Here is a 21,247-nt window from a genome sequence, read left to right on the forward strand (position 1 = left end):
AGGAAAACTGGGAGTTCTGTTTTCTGACTCCTCATTCATATTTGAATAGCCCCCAAGAGAGAAGGTGGCTGGAACCTGAGCTTCCTTCCCAGAGGTGTTACCATTCAGCAAAAGGCTTTCCCTTTCCATGTCAGTTTCTCTGGAGAGCAGTCTTGTCAGCTCTCCCCTTCCGAGGTGCCAGATCGGAGCCGGGCCCTTCACCACACACTGGCTAAGGTCTCTGAGCTCCTTAGGGGAGTGGTGGCAGGGGAGGGCCAGGATTCTGTTTCATTTACTCTCTCGAACATGCCTGAACAAAAAGAGCTTTATTTTCTGTGCCCAAGTGAGTCAGTCACAAAGAAATCTTGAGAAAGAAACTAGGTTGTCCTTCTCCTTCATTGGAGGGGGTGGGGGTTGTCTGGGGTAGCATCCTCTAGAGTAGAATCAAGGGTCAGCTCAGAGCAATCTGATCCTTCCTTCCATCCTTTCCTATTCTCCAATAGCTTAATAGGATCCTTCCCCCATAACTCTCAAGCACTAAAGCCTGGATGCCAAAAGGATATTTTCTTGTGCCACTTTCCCTCCACAGAACCAGGGGGTGGGGGCATGGAAAAATGGTCCTCTGACACTTTCCCACCACAATGAAGTGACCAACTCCTTTTCCTCTGTCCTCTCATCCTTCCCCCTAACCAAGTCGACTCCTCATATCTCTTCAAGGGGAATCCCTTATCTCAGAGCCCACTACCAAGCAGAGAATGAACTGAATTACCAGGAAGGAGTGGCATTTTTTCTATCAGCTTGCCTTGGGAATGTCAAGATAGGGGTGGGAGGCAGTCCCAGATAGGGGGCACAGTGGAGAGGACAGCTCTTGGATCTCTTTCCCAACAGACTCCAGCTAAAGCAAGAGTTGGATCAGAAACCGGCCACCATAGAGTTGCCTTTCTTCTTGAGCTTTTCCCATAGGCAGGGTTTGGGGCAGAGGAGGGGCATCCTTGCCTAGGGGTGGGGATAGCCCCCCTAACCCTAATTCTCCCAGGACCTCCGCCATGTAGAGAACTTTTCATACAGCAATAGACCAACTTCAAATCCCCTCCCTCCAAACCCCATTCTCCCCATCCCTCTCCCTCACACCCCATGGCTTTTCTACAAATCAAGGAAGGATGGGGACAGTGTCTTGCACCTGCCAGGGTCTATTACATTATCTCAAAGGGTAATGGATTTGCCAGTCATCTCCCTCTGGGAGATGGCCCCATGGGTTTCTGTGGCTGGGATTCTATCATTTAATATTATTTTCTGAGGATGAGAGAGAGGTGGGAGGAATATGGCCAGAGCCTGGCTTGACCCCAGACTAAACAGGTTCTAACTGGGAGGCAATGGGCAGGCCTTGCCAGCAGCCCCTTGCTGACAGGCTTAAAATCCATATGACCTATCTTGATTGATTCATCTTTTACTGTTCATTGCTGTGTTGTTTTGGCTGTTTCTGTTTCTTCAATAAATTATTTTCTAGTCATTCACCTTTGTGTGTGTCTGTCAGCTGATCCCCAAACTCCTGGCTTCCAGGGTATCAAGGCAGGCACGTGGCACCAGAGGGCCACTCCAGCCACACACACTCAGAAGGGCTAAGTCTGCTCTAGCCAAAAGGGCAGTCATATGAGGAAGAATTTGTTAACAGAGCCAAGGGAGATGGCAGCAGCATGAACTGGGGACTGGATGGTGAGAGTGGAAGTGAGGGGCCGATCTTCTGCTAAGCCAATGTGAAGATGTTTAGTGCAAAGCTACCTCTGAGGACAAGGTGGCTTGGCTCTGATTTTCTTTTCAATTCACTGACTTCTCCATCTGGACCCAGAGTCTAAAATAAGTCCTGGGGGCCATAGCCAAGGTGGGAAAAGTTGACATGATTGGTAGATAGGCCCCTTTAAGGGTGAGGTGGCTGAAGGGAAAAAGAGGGAAAGGATCACAGGCCTACAGTCCCAGGCCCTAAAAGAAAACACCCTGGAAGCATATCTCCAAACCCCTCGAAAAGTCTTCTCCTTTTAGATACACTTTCATCTGCTGGGCTGGATTGCTTCAGAGGGCACTCTGGCATTTGCCTGGAGGCCTGCGGAATTAAGCACTCTCTTTGCACTTCTCAGATGGAGGTAGGGAACTGCGGTCCCTCTAGTCTGCCCCTAACCCTGTCCTCTTGTGATGGCCCCAGTCCCATGAAGCTCCACTCTTAGAAGCTCATCCCAAGACCCTGGCATCCTTAAGCACTTAGTACAGTGCTCTGCACACAGTAAGTGCTTAATAAATTCATTTGAAAGAATCCTAAAAATTTGCCTGGCCTCAGTGGAGGTAGTCCACTGCTGCTAGAGAAGCAGCGTGGCTCAGTGGAAAGAGCATGGGCTTTGGAGTCAGAGGTCATGAGTTCAAATCCCAGCTCTGCCACTTGTCAGCTGTGTGACTGTGGGCAAGTCACTTAACTTCTCTGGGCCTCAGTTACCTCATCTGTAAAATGGGGATTAAGATTGTGAGCCCCATGTGGGACAACCTGATTCCTCCATGTTTCCCCCAGCGCTTAGAACAGTGCTCTGCACATAGTAAGCGCTTAACAAATACCAACATTATTATTATTATTATTATTAGTCTGGCCCTGCCTGCCTGCATATAGCACTGCATTAGGAACACAAAGTCACTAGCTAAGGAAACATCCCTGGGTTTGGATTCCGATTCCAGGTGGGCAGTACTGTGTCATTAATGGGGATGTGTAGAATCTCCCAGTCACTACTCTATAAACCTGTAGCTTTTCCTAGCAAGGAACAGTGTCTTATTGGTTGGTATTCCTGCTGGGTTGATTTCCCGCCCCACCCTGTGTAGCTTGCCTTTATGCCCTGATAACTTGGACCTCATAGAGTCAACTCCTAAGAACAGCTAGGAAAAGTTCCACAGCAGCAACCCACTGGGACCATTTGATCTGCTTTGGATCAGAATGCACCAGCCAGGGGGAGAAGGGCAAAGCCTCATCCCCAGTCTTCTCCGGACCAGGGAAGTCAGTCGGGGCTGATCTAGAAGGTCTCCCCTACCCTGTAGCAAGGGAAGAACAAGTCACCCAAATGTTTCAGACTCTGGAGAGACAAGAAAGGACCCATGATTTCTCTGAGGTGGTAGCAGGAAGAGCCACAAAGTGTTTGACAGGCTATAGCCTTCTGAGGCTACAGGCTGGAACAGCAACAGCTGCCACTTTTGAGCTTCTGAGCACCCTACTGGAAAGTGTAGCAGGCTCCAGGGGTCACCACCATGTCCTACCCATCCACCAACACACACACACAAACTCTCTGGTAGAGGAGCAGGGCAATCACTGGAGTGGCTAGAAATGTGCCTCAGAGGATGTCAGCCAGCGCTGCTTTCTCCCCAACCCCCTGTTTCACCTCCCCTGCTTAGGCAACAATCAGTCCTAGGCCACAAACCTCATCCATAGGTCTTTTCAGGGAAAAGAGGCAAGTATCCTTGTCAAACACGCACTTGGCCACAGGAGGCCACTGTTGCTCTACACCACCCAGCCAGTATTTCCATGTGTCATTCCAATACTAAGGAAACGTATCTTTTAAAGGAATTGGGCAGCCGGGAAGGTCATATAGAAAAAGAGGATCAAAATGAATGTTGGCTAATTTTGTAGAGAAAGATCTTTGGCATTATCATTTCATCTCAGGCTGGGGAGATTGCCCTTCAGTTGTTGTGGGGAGATGGCTGTTGTCTGGGCTCTGGGAAGCAGCTGGAGCCTTCTTACGCAGGCTGGCACCTCGGGCGATGAGGTCCGCATAGCCTTCTTTGTGGGAAAAAGCATAGCTGGAGCGCCGCAGCAGTGAGTTCCGACAGAAGTGGGACCTGAGCTCCACATTATTGGTCTCCTTCTGTGTTTTCCAGTACTGGGGTTTCTGCAAGTGAGCGGGGAGCGGGAAGTGAGGAGGAAGAAAGTGACACCTTAATATCTCTCCTGCTCAACTCAGGGGTGGAAAAGGCAAGCAGTTGTCCCCAGTACCCTACTGAGACTCTGGGTAATCTAATCCTGCCTCTTAAATCTCCTATTCCCCCTTCCCCAACCTCTGCCCCACATTCTAGCAGGGATGGAAGTCCAGTGCCTTATAGGGGGGCAAGAGCTGGAATTCCCCCTGACTTTTTTAGGGACTAAAGTCCCACTACCTCCCCTCTCCCCCACATGGCCGAACCATCTCTACCCACCCTCAACCCTCAGTCCCGTTTCCCACATCCTGAGGGCCCTCTCTGGAATGACACCACCCATCTCTCTCAGAGTCATGCTTTAACCTGCTTAGCGGGCACTCACATCATGGATGCTCTTGGTGGCGATGATTTGACTGAGCAGGCGGATGGTCAGCGAAGGGATGGTGTTCACTGCCACAGTCAGCAGCACCACCAGCAGGATGTAGGGATCCGTCAATGCATTTTGATTAGCAACTGGGGAGAAAGCCAAGCCCAAGGTCTCTCCAGGGAGAACTAGACCTCCTGGAAAGTCCTGTCCTTTCCTCCTTCACCTCCTCCTAGCCACCCCAACTAGGGGAAGTTGGAAAGTCCTCCCCGAAGTTGCAGAAAAGGGCTAAGACAAGGTTCTTTGAATCAAGTCAAACAAGTACAATAAGTATACCAACCAGCTGGCTCCACCACCACCACAAAGAAATCTGATCCCATGCAGAGATCTTCAGAAGAGCCTCTGGAAGCTTTCAGAGTTCCATGAGAATCTATGCCATATATACTCGATGAGTATATGAATACTGAGATAAAGAGGTTTGGGAGACAGCAAGGAACGAAGGAGAGAGGTGGGTGCAGTCTGTAGGGATCCAAGTGCAGCTAAATCAGATCACTGACCTATGATTTTGGAAAGCTTCAAAGTCCCTGGTTTCAACATCCAACTTAACTTCCTCCAGGGCTACCCTGAAGACAGACAATCCTTAACCCATATAAAATCTGGTCTCCATGAGCTTTGGATCACACCACCACCCCGATGCTTGCTCCTATGAAACGTCAACCAAACCTCATTCTCCTAGAGCCTGCATCCAAGTTTCCACCTCGCCTTTGGTCCCCAGCAGCCCCCAACTGAACCCAAAGAGAAACAGATGGAGAGGCCTGGCACTGACCCCTGACCTATCTGGGCAACTGGGAGATTAGCACTTTCTAAGCTGGAACGAGCAGGTACTTCCAGGGTCTGGTGGGGATGGGCGGTGACTCTTACATGGAAACCGGAAGATAGAAGGTGCCGCCCTGTAAGCACGGAAGTTCTGGGTGACATAGGAAAGGAGGCTGAACAGCAACAGGCTGACTGTGATGGCTAGGGCAGACAACAATGTCCAGAACTTGATATCCATCATGATCTGGTCAGAAAGGAAGCATCAGAAACGTCTGGTTAACCCTTTGCATGAGGAGGACAGCCCAGGACCTCCTGCTTAGTTGGTCATAGGGGAAATGTGGCATAAGGACATCACATCAGCATTCTAGATGCTGATTCTTTTCCCCTTTTAGTACAGTGTTCTCACACAGTAAGCACTCAATAAATACCATTGATTGGTTAATTGATTGGAGGTACCCGCAAAATCATTAAGGTAGCACTAGAGCTGGGCATACAAGAGAGGGGGAGGGAAGGGTTAGGGAGGCAGAGTTGTAGCCAGAGGCAGGGGGGTGCCTCTGTCGCCTGAATTGGGTAGGGAATCCCTTAGGCTCAAAGATGACACCCACTCCCCACTCTATTCCATTTATCTCAGCCCCTTTTGTTCCATGGTTACCTCAACTATGACTGAGAGCAGAGCTGATGTCGCCACAGTGACTGCAAAGGATTGGTAATCACAGATGCCCCCAAGTCCGGCCATGTCTTCAAAGGCCCATAGGGTCACATAGAAGTTTACCAGGGATGTGGCTGTTCCATGGACCAGGGCCACGAAGAAGACCCAGTAGTTAAAGAGTTGATCTTTTTGACCCACACAATACTGTTCAGGGAACTCCAGGCATTTTGGGGCACTCATGTCCTAGGGCAGGAGAAAAGAAGAGACACAGAATGGAGGTGAGTCATCTCCATCCTCAAAGGGGACAGAGTAGAAGGGTCAGTAGAGCAGGGATTAGTTTGTTCTAGGGCTTGTGGGGTGCCCACCTGAGACCTCTAAGGTGTAAGTTGCTCCCACAAGGGAATAAAGCTAGCCTTTCTCGTAGTCATTACAAGGGCCTATCTCATACTATCAACAACTCAGTTTTATCCAGAATACTTCAGTTCCCCTCCCTCTCCTGTGCCATCTCCAACCTCTTGACCCCCTGGCAGTTAGAAATCAATTCACTGGGGTCAGAGAGTGGGTGAAGTGCAGGTATTTCAGCACCTCTCCCAGAGCAAATTAAGCACTAGTCAGCAGGGGCTCAAGATTGGTGAGGCCTACCCAATTCAGGGACCACGAGAACCTCCAGACAGAGTGGGGATCTCTCTCCAATAGATCCATTAAAGCATTAAAGACCCTAAGACCTCTCTCTTCTTCTAACCCGCCTCTCCCCCGGCCCCCGTGTAGCCCTAGTAGCACATTGAGATTGAAGTGCCGACTCAACACCTACCCAAAGTGATCAGAAATAGAATACAGAAAGCTGTTAAATGAATCCTTTAAGGGAAAGGGGAAGATCTAGATAAGAGTTAGGGTTTGAGTTAAAAGTTAATAGGAAAATGGTAAAAGTTAGGGTTAGGGAGATGGCTAATGGCTGGGGATATGTTAGGGTTATAACTAGGACTAAGGGTAAGGGTTAGGACTAAGTTAAGACTCAGGGTTAGGAATAAGGCTAAGGTAAGGGTTAGGGTTAGGGTTTAGATTAGGGTGAGGAAGAGTGAGAGGTCTATGGCACAATAAGTGACTTTTCACGATCAAAAGCCAATGCATGTGATATCCTGATTTGTCAATCCTTGAACACTTGACTTCACAGAGATGATTTGTGATCAAGCCAGGATTCCTCCTGCCCTGTTGGAGGCTCCCCAGTTCTACCCAAAGGCAAGCCCCTTCCTACCAGCCTTTCAAAGAGAAACCCGGGGGTAGGGGGGTGGCGATGGGGTGGGAGGAAGCACTAATCTTTTATATCCTAGGAGAATTACGCACCTTCTCCAGAAGCCCCATAGACAGCACAGGGTAGGCGGTGTAGAAGACATTATATAGAGCCAGGAACCAGGCTTCATATAGAGGCTAAAGAGGGAGAGAGCAAGAAAGAAAGTTCCTGAATGATCTTAGGGGTAAAGGCCAAGGGAGGACTTCAGGAGAGTTAAGGTTGTGAAGGCTTCAGGAGGGTCAAGAGTCAGCATGGCCTAGTGGAAACAGCATGGGCCTAGGGGTCAGAGGATCTGGGTTCTAATCCTGGCTCCACCACTTGTCTGCTGCGTGACTTTGGGCAAGTCTCTTAACTTCTCTGTGCCTCAGTTCTCTCATCTGAAAAATGGGGATTCAATACCTGTTTTCCTTCTTACTTAGATTGTGAGCCCCACATGACTTGTATCTACCGCAGCACTTAGTATAGTGCTTGGCACATCACGAGCTCTTAACAAATACCATGATTATTATTAATCCTTGGGAGGGACAGGTGGACCTAAACTCTTGACTGTGCACCTGCTGGCTACAAGTCCCAGCAGTCCACCAAGGTAACTACAGATACACGCCCAGCCATGAATTACAACTCCACTCCCCAGAAGTGAAACTGGAGACCCAATCAGACAGGGGTCCCACATTCCCGAGGCTCAGTCCTGGTCAGACTGGGCATCGATTTTGGACTAATACGTCGCTCTAGTATGCCTTCTGAGATCATTTGCAGCAGAAGGAAGAGGAGTAAGAACAGAATTTTACCGGGAGCAGACTCCAGCTGGGGACTCCCTTTTCCTCTGAATAAAGTCTGGGGATACACTGCTGCAGGACTTGGGGGTACTGAGATGGAGCCCAACTAGTGTGTTTTCTGAGCCGAACCAGGCCAGCTTGATCGAGACCTGGCTGGGCATCCCTGGAATGTGAAAAGCCAGGGGTTGGAAACAATGGGGAGAGGAGCAGGGACAGGAACATGGGGTAGGGGCTGAGGGCACTGGGAAAAGAGCAGGGGCTAAGGGATAGTAGGGAAATGGGGCAGGATTTGGAGATAGTGGTGAAAGAGCAGGGACTATGGCTATGCTTCTGGGCATTTTCGCACCCAATGAGGACCATGCACATTTCCTAGAAAATGTGTCCTTTCTGAAACACAGTTCAGTTATGGTTTGTTGCAGCATGAGAGAAAGGGTCCTTAGGAAAAATCAGGGAGCATGGGCGGGAAGGGCAATCCCAGGGTCTGTTGGGCACACCTGGGCAGTGAAACCACTGTAGAAGGCAAACCAGATCTGCACCATCATGCTGGCAAAGGTTTTGTAGAAGAAGTAGCGGAGAAACTTGCAGATGCGGAGATAGGACCAGCGCCCGTGAACCAGGAGCAGCCGCTGCAGGTAGGAGAACTGGGCCAGAGCATAATCACTGCTTTGCACCGCCTGCATGCCCTCCTGCCCGCTGATCCCCACCCCGATGTCAGCCGCTGCACAAAAGTGATAGAGCAGAGTCAGAATGAGGAGCAGGGACAAGGAACCTGGGTGGGGGTGGGGGCAGACGTGACTGGAGAGGTCAGCCTAGGAAAGGCAGGCTCCCTGGGAGCCAGGATTCCTAGGCCCTATTCCCAACTGACTCCCAGGTGGATGGCAGTCAGATAACTGTCTCTCCCCAAGCCTCAATTTTCCATCTGCCAAACAGAGAGAATATCTGGGCAGCCAGGTGCCAGTCCCCTTACCCGTATTCCAACCACTCAGCTGGATTCAGGACAAAACAGATTGAATTTCCTCTCTTGGGCTGTAATCTCCACAGGGGCAGTATCCCAAGCAAGAATGAGCTTGGAAATTTTCAGTCCACAGCTGGCTGAGCATCTCCCACCAAGCACAAACATACAAGAGTCCAAAAGGGACTAATACAAAGGGGCGCCAGAAGAGTTTTCTCTCTGTTTCCTGGGGCAGATACAGTTGGCACCTTCCCCAAGGCCACCACTGCACCTTCTCTAAGGCATAGCTAGCACCACTGGACCCTTCCCCCTATCGTCCAACCACTGCTGGGCCTGTCAGCTGGGGCCCCCTAGCTGACTGGCTGGTAGAGGCTGCTCACTCTTGATCATGTTAATATCATTGGCTCCATCCCCAATGGCCAGGGTGATCGCTTGCTTGTGCTTCTTGACCAACTGCACAATCATGGCCTTCTGTTTGGGGGTCACCCTGCAGCAGATCACCGCCTGGCACTGAGTGGCCAGATCCACAAAAGCTCTTTCCCGCAGGGTCTCTGGATCGTCTTCCAGTCCGAGCCCCAGCTCCTGCTCTTGCTTCCATCCCCACCCCGCCCAGCATTTTTGTAGCCTTTTCAGAGGCCCCAGGCTCCTCTTCTTCTTTTCCTTCGCCTCCCCAGCACGCAGCAGCATCCTGTCCTAGAAGGGGAGGGATCCATGAGAGCCCAACAGAGATTAATGTACCCTCAGCCCAGCCCCAAGCTTATTTATACTCAATCCCTGTGGGGAGGAGGATCCCCTGAAAAAACCTTGGCCTCTAAGGCTGGATGAGGAGCCATCTCTGAATCACTTCCTGACCCCACCGCTCTGCCTTTATCTTTTCTCGGAGCAGGGCATGAGGGTCCCCTGGACTATTTTCAGTTCAGGAACTTCACCATCCCCTACCCTGTTTCCCATCCCTGACCCTTGATGTGAGCAGACTGTTCAGGGATCTTTTAAAGGCAGAAGAGAACCCCTCCCCCCACACACACACCAACTCTGCTCCCCACCGAGCCATCCTTTCTGAAAAGGTTTAGGTGAGGGGTAGCCTGGAGGTGGCAGGAGGTTGGAAAATATTGCCTGTCTAATTTCCTTCCTGACCAAGGACTCTAGTGTTCTTCTTCAGAGGAACCCTGTAGGGGTTCTGATCTGATGTCACCTCAAGATGAGCTGGAGTGCCAGGGGGGCATTCCCAACCTCATCTTTCCTTCTTCTCTGACTCAAAGGCATCAAGCCTGTCATGATTTCTAGGGCAAAGGATTCTACCCATGTATATTCTCCCTATGGGGCTCTAGGGTCCATTGTTTCCTGCAAGCCACAGACAATCTTGTGTATGCAAGACACTGATCAGATGTGACTTCAAAACAGCCTCACAGGAGTGCTGGCTGGGGATTCAACCTGTCCTCCCAGCTAATCAGAGCTCAAGTGGAGCTTCTTGCAGTGGGATTACTGGGATATGTACCAGGAAATCTCCAGTGACCACCAAGGCCATCTTGTTGTGTCGTCTGGGCCCTGGTTGGCAGAACTTTTCCCTGGTCAGAGGCTCCTGGCTGTTGCTAAGGTTGTTGTTGCTCTCCCAGTAGGCATCAAGCATCTCGCTGCAGGTATGGAGAAAGGGCAGGTCACTCTACTGCAGATGTAAACGCAGATGCAGATGGGGGTAGGTAAACAATGGCCTGAGGAAGAACTTGTGTATACTATTCCTGGCTCAGTACCCACATGGCCATGGCCTAGGGTGGGTCTTCTCACTTTTTTCAGACTGTAAGCTCCTTGGAGGCAGGGAACATGTCTACCAACTCTATTGTATTGTACTCTCCCAAATGCTTAGTTCAGTGCTCTGCACAGAGTTAGTGCTCAATAAATACCATTGATTGATTTTCTGGTTCTCAGTTTCTCCATCTATAAAACAGTGGTAAATTCCTCCTGGCTTCCTGCAGCTTTGTTGCACATGGGCCTCTTGGAAAAGCAGTCTCAGCAACTCTTGACTGTGGATGAAGGATTGTGAGGGTGGATGAGAACTCTACACCTAGTCAGATCTATATTAGAGTGCCAGTTTGGGTCATCCCCATTTAAAAGGGACTTGGAAGAATTGGAGAAGGTCCAAAACAGGGCAACTGAAATTACAAAAGGGATGGAAAATGGATTCTGTGAAGAAAGGGTAAAGGAATTGAGATTGTTTATCTTGCAGAAGAGAAGGCTGAAGGATGATTTTGTGTCTTTTAGTCTCTGAAACATTTCTAAGGGGAAGCCACTGACCAGTTGCTCTCCATGTCATCAAGGACTGGGCAGGAAGAAATAGGCTGATATTAATCAGTTTATGGTATTTATTGAGCACTTACTCTGCATTCAGAGCATGTGCTAAATGCTTGGGAGAGTACAATACAAAAGAGTTGGTAGACATGTTTCTTGCCACAGAGAGTTTACAGTCTAGAGGATTAAAACAAGAGAGGCTAAGGAGAATTAAAGAAGAATTTATCAGGGTGTTCAACCTTGGAACAGGATAGGCAAGGAGATTGTGAAATCACCACTTCACCCACAGATGTGTAAAAATATTCCCCTCTGTGCTGCAGGATGATTTAGTCATTCTCCTTTTTACTGGCAGTGGATTGGACCAAATAAGCCTTGAAATTCCTTCCAGATTTTTTATTTGATTTATTCACCACTCCTGCTCCAGGATTCAATGGAGATTGAATTTCTCAGATCTTTCTGAAATCCCCCTGAACCAGGGCTGCCTTCAGATGTGGGGCCGGGGCAGTGGCCATTAAAAATTTGAAACTATTCAACCTAAGTTAGCCTCGGAGGAAGTTGGACGGTGGAGGAAGGCAAGCAAAGAGATTTCCCCTGGAGAAGCTCTCTAGGTTTAAGAGTTCAAATGTCAAATGTTTGCTATCACAGAACAGGAGAGGGCAGCAAATCCTCACCTCCAAAACCCAGGGCAGCCAAAAGTCTAAAGCCAGCCCTGCCACGAACTAGACACTTCTCCCTCTCAGAACCCTCCTTTACCAGATCTCCTTCTCCTCCAGAACCTCCATGTCATCCGACAGCAGTCGACATGCATAACCAATGTTCACCGCCGTCTCTGCAAAACACGTAACCCCTTAAAACAGGATAGCTGTCTAATTTTTCAGGTTGAAGACCATTCTCAGGGGCAAACAATCCCTGAGGGGGAATTTGCATCACTAAGCACTGAAGCTTTCACCAAGGATTCTCTTAGCAAGATAGCAATCATCATACATGCACTATCCCAAGGGTCACCCTCACCTCCTCATTCCTCTCCTGCGCCCACCTCTACATTTTCCTCCTTCCTAGCTGTTTCTCAAGAGGAGGACTCACATTTGTTACTATTGATTCATTCAGTCAGTCAGTCAGTCAGTCAGTCATATTTATTAAGTACTTACTGTATGAAGAGCACTATACTAAATAAACGGACACTGTCCCTGCCCACAATGAGCTTACAGTCTAGAGGTGGGGAGACAGACATTAATATAATAAATTAAAGATATGTACATCAGTGCTATGGGACTGGGAGGATGAACAAAGGGAGCAAATCAGGGCAATACAGAAGGGAGTGGAAGAAGGGTGGGGGGTTAGTCAGGGAAGGCCTCTCGGAGGAGATGCACCCACAGTAAGGCTTTGATTGTAATTGTCTATTGGATTTGAGGAGGGAAGGCGATCCAGGCCGGAGGCAGGACATAGGCAAGGAGTTGGCTCTCTCTGTGCCTTGGATCCCGACTCCTTTCACCTTTCAAAAGCGTTGGATAATTTGCTGGTATGGATCCAGCCTTAGAATGAGTTCATTTGCCCCCAGACAAGTTTGGCTTAACCCACATCTTTTTTTCCACAAATGCTCAACAGTCTCATTGTGCTCTTTGGTTGGCATGGCCAGACAATATCCTCAGAGGCCAGAGGGAGGACCTAGCTGGGGTTGAATACTGCAGGTTAGCCAAGAGTGGTAATAATAGTTTATATATATAAACTTTATATATATATATATATATATATAAATAATAAATAATAGTTTATTATTGCTTATTGCTTATTGAGCACCCAAGGAGCACAATGAATTATACTAAGAGTTTGGGAATTATAAAACAAGCAAGTGACATTCCCTGCCCACAAGTGTTTGCATTCTAATGACAAGGAGTTTACATGATAGTGACCCCAAGTCTCTAGGCCCTGTTTTTTTTCCATGGTACATACCTGGTTCCCTCCTAGCTCTTGGTAGGACTCACTCTCTCAGAGAGTCCATCCACTTGCGTAGCTTCGGTTACCACCTCTATGTGGATGACTCTCAAATCTACTTCACCAGCCCCAACCTCCCTCCTGCAGTATAATCCTATATTGCCTCTTGCCTCCAGGACATCTTAACTTGAATGTCCTGCCGGCACCTCAAATGTAACAGGTCTAGAACTAAACACCATATCTTCCTTCCTAAACAAACTCATCCACTTAACTTTGCCATTTCTATTGACTTCACGACCATCATTCCTGGCTTAGAAGCCCACAGCCTTGGTGTCATCCTTAACTCCTCACTGCCTTTTAGCTCACAATCAATCGATTGCTAAATACTGCCAGTTCTTCCTCCACATTTCCCAGACATGCTCTTTTCTCTTCACGTGAATGGCCAATACCCAAGTTCAACTTCTCAACTCATAATCAGACTCCTCTATCAGCCTCCTCGTTGGTCTTCCAGCCTCCAGACTTTCCCCACTTCAGTTTTGACTATATGTTGTTACCAATGGTGTTTATTTAGTGCTTACTGTGTGCAGAGCACTAAGAATTTGGGAAAATACAACAGAGTTGGTAGATGCAATCCCTGCCCACCAGGAACTTATGATCTTCTAGGGGAGACAGATATTAAAATTGATTAGGGATAGGGGAAATAGAATTGTATAAAAATATTTACACAAATATTGGGCAGTTGGGCAGCAGTGAGTACCAAAGTGCTTAAGAGATCCATAGCCAAGTTCATAATCGACACAATGGGGAGGGCCAATTGGGGAAATGAAAGACTTAGGCCACTTGAAGGAGATGCAATTTTAGGGACAGTGGTGGACTGTCACATACGAGGGGGATTAGAGTTACAGGCCTGAGGGAGAACTGGGCCAAGGGGTTGGTGACAGGACAGACAAGATTGAGGTAGAGAGTAGGTTGGCGTTAGAGGAGTGGAGTGTGTGGGTTGGCTTGTAGTAGGATATCAGCAAAGATACGGAAGAGGTAGAGTGCCTTAAAGATGATGGTAGGGAATTACTATGTGATGTGGAGATGGCTGCCTATCCAGGATAACCTTTCTAAAATACCATTCAGAACCCGTCTCCTCACTCCTCAAAAATCTCAAATGGCCACCCATTTTCCCTCCACATTAAGCAGAAATTTACCACTGGCCTCAAGGTTCTCCACCAACTTTGTCCATCCTACATATCAGCTCTCTTTACCCACTAGCCCCCATCTTGCACTCTCCATTCCTTCCAAGCTCACTTTCTCTAAGTGTACTTTGATCCCCACTCTCCCACACCCTCCTACAGATGAGTCCACCAATACCGCAGGCAACCAGGCAGCTCTTCCCATCTTCCAAGCCTTCCTAAAATCCTACTTCCTCCAGGAGGCCTTCCTTATTGAACTCCCAGGGCCTCAAGTCCCAGTAACTCAAGAGCCACCGTTAACATTTGTCTACTTATATCTATCCTTGGCACTTATGAATATTCAGCTGTTGACTTTCTACTACCCTGGCTACTACCAGCTATTTCATTGTTCTCCCTCCTTCTCCCATTATATGTAAACAATTTGTACCTACCTGTCTGTCTCCTCCATTAGATTGTAAGTTTCTTAAGGACAGAAACCATGTCTTTTGCTTCTACTGTAGAAGTTAAGTTCTCCCAAGCACTAAATTCTGTGCTTTGCCCCCAGTAGGTGCTCAATAAATGCCACGGCATGATTGACAGATTTGTAAAGCTGGGCAGCTTAGGCTAGGAACTAAGACTCCCAGACCCACCTTGTTTGTCGCCCGTCAGCACCCACACTTTGATATTTCCTTTCTTGAGCAGATGGATAGTGTCAGGGACCCCTTCCTGTAGCTTGTCCTCAATGGCAGTGGCCCCCAACAGCTGGAGAGCAAAGCAGAGAGGGGTGGTTTGCCCCCCAAGATCCTCTGCTACTGTCAGATTGATTCCTAGCTGGGCAGGAGCTCCAGGATGCTGAGCCTCCCTGCCCAGCTCACATACCTGGAGATCTTGTTCAATCTCCTCATACACCTTGTCTAGCTCCTGGGCCCGATTCTGCAGCAGGACACTGGCTGCATGATGCCGCTTTTTCCACTCTTTATACACCTTCTCCTCCACCTTTTTGCTGGCCAGGCACAGGGTCCTCAGTGTCTCCTCAGCAAAGGCCTGCGGGGGGTGGGAAGGTGGAGAGGTGACAGGGAGGGTGGGCACAGCCTCCACCAACTGTTCCAAAGGGCCCTCTCAAACCCTTGGAGGCCTCTGGGGCATTGGGGATGCTGGGATGAAAGCCTCGAAGGACCAGAGGAGAACTAGATTGCCCTTCTCCATTGACCCATCTTCTCCCAATCCCCAACCACAAGAACCAAACTCAGAAGACAGAGATGCCCCATCCCTCAAGAAGCCAGCTGATTTCTAAGTTAGAGGTGGACTGTGAACCTGCCAATGAGCTCCAGCTGAGCCATAAAGACACCCCAGTATCAGAGAGGTACAAACCAGAAAGAGAGAGGGGGAATGACAAGCACTGGCCACCAGGGCTCCACCCAGAGGCAAGTTTGTAGATAAGGCAGTTACTAAGCAGAGGCCTCATCCTAGTTCCCCTCGGGGGCGAGAGGGTTCATTTGGATCCCAAAAAGGTCACCTGAGGAACATGCAGATTGAGGGAAAAGGGTGGAGAAGAATGGTACAAAAGCCACCAGATGCCCCACCCCCACAGGCGCTGCCCCAGATACTCACACCCAAGGCTTTTTCGGTTGCAATTTCAATGGGGCCATCGTCCTGCAGCCTCTCAAAGATGACTGTGTCTGCCCCTTTGGTGTAGAGATGGATTGTCCCCTCAGGGTCCCTCACTGTACAGAACAAGCACCCAGAGGCTTTGTTTGTCCTCAAGTCACTTTCAACATCTCCAGATGGGGTTTGTGTCCCAGAGAGGGGTTGGGGGGGTAGGGGGAATGTGGTGAGGAGAGCATGGGGTGGGGGTAGCCAGGGGAGAAAATACTGGAGAAATGAATTTGGTTGGATTTGGGAGGAGCCACATGATTCTCTCCTATTTAGATAAGGGGAAGTGTCTTACTCCATGTCAGGGGCAGAGCTCGGGGATAGAACCCAGAAGTCCCTACCCCACAGCCATTCTAGGTGGAGAATCCATCTTACGGAGAACAGACATCCTCTTGCGGACACTGTTGAAGTCCAGCATGGCCAGCACTTGGTATGTCCTCTTTACCCCAAGTTCACTGGTGGTGATGGTGTCCTGGGTCCGTGACAGAAACACATAGCCAAAATTCCGAGCGGCCGTCACCAAGGCCTCTTCATCAGGAGAAGCTGCCTGGTAGATCAGCTGGCCTGGAAAGTGGTTGGGGAAGAAAAGTGGGTTCAGTTCCTGATTAGTCCATTCCCAAGCCCTAGGACACTGAAGGGTCTGTCCTGGAAGCATGGAATAAAAGAGATGACCTCACAAAGTCCCTCCCAGTCTATGGCCCAATCCATATAGTTGTCATATCCTCCAACCCTGGAAATTCCCTGATTAATAGTGACAGCCCAGTGTTGTAAGTGGTTATGCATGTTTTCTCACATCTCCAAGCCCCCCCACAAAAGTGAAAAAAGTTACATACTGGGAATCAAGAGACCTGGATTCTAATCTCAGCTCTGCAAGTAGGGTTATGCCTGCTGGAGGCTGAGCCAGCAGTGATGAGGTTTTCTAACTGAAGAACCATCTATGACATTCCATGAAGAGGACAGGCCCAGTAGAAATCCTCAGATTAGCGGGCTAATATGAGCAGTGAAGACCACAGTGGTTACCAAGACAACCACCTGCTGGGTTATAGCACTATGGCCCTATGCTGAGGTCACTTCAGCCTCATATGGGTCCTAAACATGTTTGTTGGTTTTTTGGTTTTGGGTTTTTTTTTAAAAAAAAACAAACCTCTGTATGTCCTCCTTGATGTGTCATCCTGCCCACTCACTTTTTTTTGCATTCTGTGCCCTAGTGGAAATTCTACTGGCAGAACAAGGCAATACAAAGAGTGCTACACAATCCACTTATACTACGACCAATTCCTATTTCTACAAGTTCTCAATCCTAAAATATCAGGTTTGAGATTTATCTTTCATTATTGATGAGAGATTCCATCTTTATCTCAAGTCCCCTCATACGAATCCATTAAGGGAAGAAGGAGGAAAGTATGATACTCGGGGTCCTGAGTCGGGGTCCTGAAATGGTGAGTTAGAAGCAGCAATCCAGGACTCCTCACAAAGTCTAGGCTTGGGGTTGGTTATGCTACTAAGAAGAGATCAAATTTACTGGGGTATTATCGGTCAAAAGGAATTCTGATCCAAAATTTAAGGGTTTCCTTCTGCCTCATGGCTCTGATGCAATGGAAAATTTGGGCAAGATCACTTCCATTTACATTAAATCAAATTACAATGGACAGTGTTCCAAGAGTTTCTTCCTTTGCAATTGCCTGAATTGAGATGTTTCTAAAGGGCACTTATCCTGGTTTGTCTGGTCCTATCTCTAGAAATGGTCAGCCCTGAGCTAAACTCCCATCTTCCTGCCTCCTGCCCACACAGGAAGCAAAGCCAAGTCAATTTTCTTTTCTATTAATGGAAAGGAACACCCCCAGCCTGAGGCTGACCATTCAGTTATAATTTCCTTTTAATTTCCATAACTACCCCATGTCTTGTGGGCCCAATTGTGTGTGGACGTGTGTGCATGTGCACATACGTTTGGTACACTTCTGGGAATTAAGAGGCTATTTTTCCTCCCTGCCAGCCGCAATCAATAGTATTTACTGAATGTTCAGTGTATGCAGAGCACTGTACTAAGCAAGGAAGCAGTGTAGCTTAGTGGAAAGAGCATGGGCTTGGAAGTCAAAGGTTGTGGGTTATAATCCTGGCTCTGCCACTTATCAGCTGTGTGACTTTGGGCAAGTCACTTAACTTCTCTGTGCCTCAGTTACCTCCTCTGTAAAATGGGGATTAAGACTGTGAGCCCCATGTGGGACACCCTGATTACCTTCTATCTACACCAGCGTTTAGAACAGTGCTTGGCACATAGTAAGCACTTAAATACCATCATTATCATTATTATTATTATTTGGGAAGAGTACACTAGAATTAGAAGACACAATCTCTGTCCATAAGCCCCATCCACAACCTTATTTTCATGGTCCCTGCTGCCCTGCAAGGGGAGAACAGAGATCTTATAATCTAGCAGGAGAAATGGACATTTAAATAATTTACAGGTAGGGGGATGAAGGAAAGTGGATATTTAGATGAGTGCTTAAGTAATAGGATACTTATGAAAGGGCTACAGGTGGTTGCAAGTACCTGAGGGCCGGGGTAAAACTAGTGGGGGTAGAGAAATTATTTGAGGAAGGTTTCCTGTAGTAGATGGGATTTCAGAAGGACTTTGATATGAAGGGGGAGGGAATCCCAGGCAAGAGGAAGGACATAAGAAAGGGTGAGAGCTGGAAGAGAAAAGAATGAGGCCTAGTGAATAGGTGAGCTTGAGAGAAAGGAAGAGTATGAGCAGGGGTGCAGTGGGGAAAGAGAATGGATAAGTAAGAGGGAGAGAGCTGAAATGAATGTCTTAAAGCCAATAGTCTGGAGTTTCAACTTGATGTGGTGAAGAATGGGCAACCATTAAGGGTTATTGAGGAACTGGGAAGGCTTGTACAGAATAATGTTTTAGAAAAATGAGCCAGGCAAAGGAGTGAAGTCTGGACTAGAGAAAGGAGAGATTGGAGGTAAGGAGGCCCATGAAGAAGCCAGGATATGACAAGCACCCGGACCAGCTTGTTGGCTGTTTGGATGGAGAGTACAGAGTGGATCCTGGTTGTGTTGTGGGGGAAGAACTGGCAGCATTTAGTGACAGACTGAAATATGGGGTTTGAAAGAGAGGGAGGAGTCAGGGATAATGCCAAAGTTATGAGCTTCAGGGTTGGGAAGAGGGAGGGGGTGGGGGTGTTGTCAAATGTGACGGGAAAGTTAGATGGGGGAGAGAAAGGCGGAGGGAAGACGAGAAGTTCAGCTTTGGACATGTAGGGGTTGAAGGGTCCAGTGGGGCATCCATGTGGCAATGTCCTGGAAGCAAGAGGAAATGTGAGGTTGGAGATGTGAGGTTGCAGTGGAGGCGAGAGGTCAGGCTTGCAACAAAGTAGATTTGGGAGTCATCTACAAAGAGGTGGTAGAAGCCACTGAGAGTGGATGAGCTCCCCAGGAAGTGACTGTAAAGCAAGAAGAGAAAAGAACCCTGAAAGGAGCCTTGAGGGACACCCACAGTTAGAGGGTAAGAGGCAAAGAAGAATCAGTGAAAGTGACTGAGAAGGAAGTAAAAAGAGAACCAGGAGAGAACTGTGTGGGTAAATCTAAGGTAGGGTACAGTTTCCAGGAGTAGGGAATGGTCCACAGTGTCAAAGCCAGCCAAGAGGCAGAGGAGGATTAGGATAGAGTAGAGTCCATACCCCCCATCCACAACTTCATCTCCAGGGTCCCTGCTGACCTGCAAGGGAGAACAGTAGGGAAAGGCAGAAAGCTATTTTACTGTCTGTCGATCTGAAATGAGAGGGGAGATAGGATCAGAATCTCCTCCTGTGACTATGCCTCTGCCTGGGGAGTGTTCAAACCAACTCCCTGATAGCCTGGTATCCAAGCTTGATGCTCCAGGGTTAGATAGAGTTCTAGTCTGGAGCCTCTGATGGATAGGGTTTCCTCTCCACTTCAAACCAAAAGTTCTCCTGGGGGCAGTAAGCTGCTCTGTGCAGTCGTCATACTTAAATGACAACTGGACCATGACTCCCAAGCATGGGCTTGGGAGTTAGAGGTCGCAAGTTCTAATCCCTGTTCCGCCACTTGTCTGCTGTGTGACCATGGGCAAGTGACTTCACTTCTCAGGGCCTCAGTTACCTCATCTGTAAAATGGGGATTGAGACTGTGAGCCCCACGCAGGATAGGGACTGTGTCCAACCCAATCTGCTTGTATCCACTCCAGTGCTTAGTACGGTGCTTGGCACATAGTAAGTTCTTAACAAATATCATAATAATTATTATTACTACTATTGCTATTATTAATAAGATATTGAGGCATAGGGGTGGCAAAGAATTTGATCCTTCAGTCAGCTGGTAGGGGGTGGGGAGGCAGCATGGACTACAGGTCAAGAAATCTGAATTCTCATCCCTGCTCTGCCACTGAACTGCTATGTGACCTCAGGCAAGGTATTGAACCTCTCAGGGCTTCAGTTTAGATTTTTCCCTAGTTAAACAGAGCTTGATCTTCCAGGGATGTTGTGAACAGTGTTTAATTTTCTAAGAGATGCAGAGCTCAAGCAGTTATACAATTTTACATTTTAAATGTGTAATGATAATTTGAATTTGGATAATGCTTTTATTTTTCCAAAGTATTTGCACATCCATTACCTCATTTCAGCTCATTCTGTAATGACTTTCAATGGGTGCCAAAATCAACATCATTATTGTCAATGATAGGACTCAATTTTGCTGGGACTATGCCCAGAGGTGCCAGGAATAAGAACCAGAACACCCCAGTATAAATTAAGTCCTGGTTGTAAAAACCAATAGGCTATAACTATCATAAAAGTGCACTGGAAAATAAAAGTGCTCCCAAAATTCAAGGAATTATCTGGGGAAAGGCAGATCTTTAGAAAAAGGGACCTTGGTAGCCCAATCCAAAAAGAAATTCTTTCTTCACCCCTAAATCCTGCCTGTTGTAGCTTAAATGAATTTCTCATACAGAACTCGTGGAACCAGCGAGCTGCTGGTCACTACCTTCAATACCACTGAAGGCTTTTATTTGGTTGTCCCTCAGCCTCCTCTGGGCTAAATCAACTCCATTCTTTTAGCACGTCCTCCCATTTTCCAAACCTATGGGGCTCCCCACTCTGAGCCATTTCTAGCTTCTTTTCTCTTGGGAGCCCAGAACCATACAAGGACTCCATCGGCCTAGGACCATGCTTGCTTTGTCAACATTTGTAGTCAGGGCCCAGGCCCAGCTTCTCCTTCATCTTTGCAGTTACATGGCCAACAAGAGGCTCTCCCAATCCAAGAGCTGACCTTTCTTCATCACCACCATTATTCTCATTAACTTCATCAAAGCTCTTTATAAGCTCCTGAGCGTGCCACAGTACTTGGTGTTGGACAATAGACTAATTTCCACCTTCAGAAGCTGACTATGAAAGACCTTGCCATCTCAGGAGCTCTGAGCCTGAAGTGACCAC

The 21,247-nt window shown here is 48.1% G+C and overlaps 1 protein-coding gene across 1 annotated transcript in view; it reads right to left on the reverse strand.

Moving 5' to 3' along the window:
* Positions 1-3,532: 3,532 nt before the first annotated feature.
* The window catches only part of ATP8B3 (ATPase phospholipid transporting 8B3), a 53,838-nt gene continuing 36,123 nt past the window's right edge, over positions 3,533-21,247 (reverse strand). Inside the window, exons 11-23 of the mRNA XM_029053358.1 lie at positions 16,167-16,355; positions 15,750-15,862; positions 15,018-15,182; positions 14,789-14,900; positions 11,800-11,875; positions 10,259-10,394; positions 9,144-9,456; positions 8,306-8,529; positions 7,089-7,172; positions 5,751-5,990; positions 5,204-5,342; positions 4,301-4,431; positions 3,533-3,893 (exon numbers count right to left, since the gene is read on the reverse strand). Of these exons, the coding sequence (XP_028909191.1) occupies positions 3,654-3,893; positions 4,301-4,431; positions 5,204-5,342; positions 5,751-5,990; positions 7,089-7,172; positions 8,306-8,529; positions 9,144-9,456; positions 10,259-10,394; positions 11,800-11,875; positions 14,789-14,900; positions 15,018-15,182; positions 15,750-15,862; positions 16,167-16,355 (2,162 nt within the window). The 3' untranslated portion in view covers positions 3,533-3,653. The remainder of the gene's footprint in view (positions 3,894-4,300; positions 4,432-5,203; positions 5,343-5,750; positions 5,991-7,088; positions 7,173-8,305; positions 8,530-9,143; positions 9,457-10,258; positions 10,395-11,799; positions 11,876-14,788; positions 14,901-15,017; positions 15,183-15,749; positions 15,863-16,166; positions 16,356-21,247) is intronic.

Source organism: Ornithorhynchus anatinus, chromosome X2, assembly GCF_004115215.2.
Source record: "Ornithorhynchus anatinus isolate Pmale09 chromosome X2, mOrnAna1.pri.v4, whole genome shotgun sequence".
Classification (NCBI taxonomy): Eukaryota; Metazoa; Chordata; class Mammalia; order Monotremata; family Ornithorhynchidae; genus Ornithorhynchus; species Ornithorhynchus anatinus.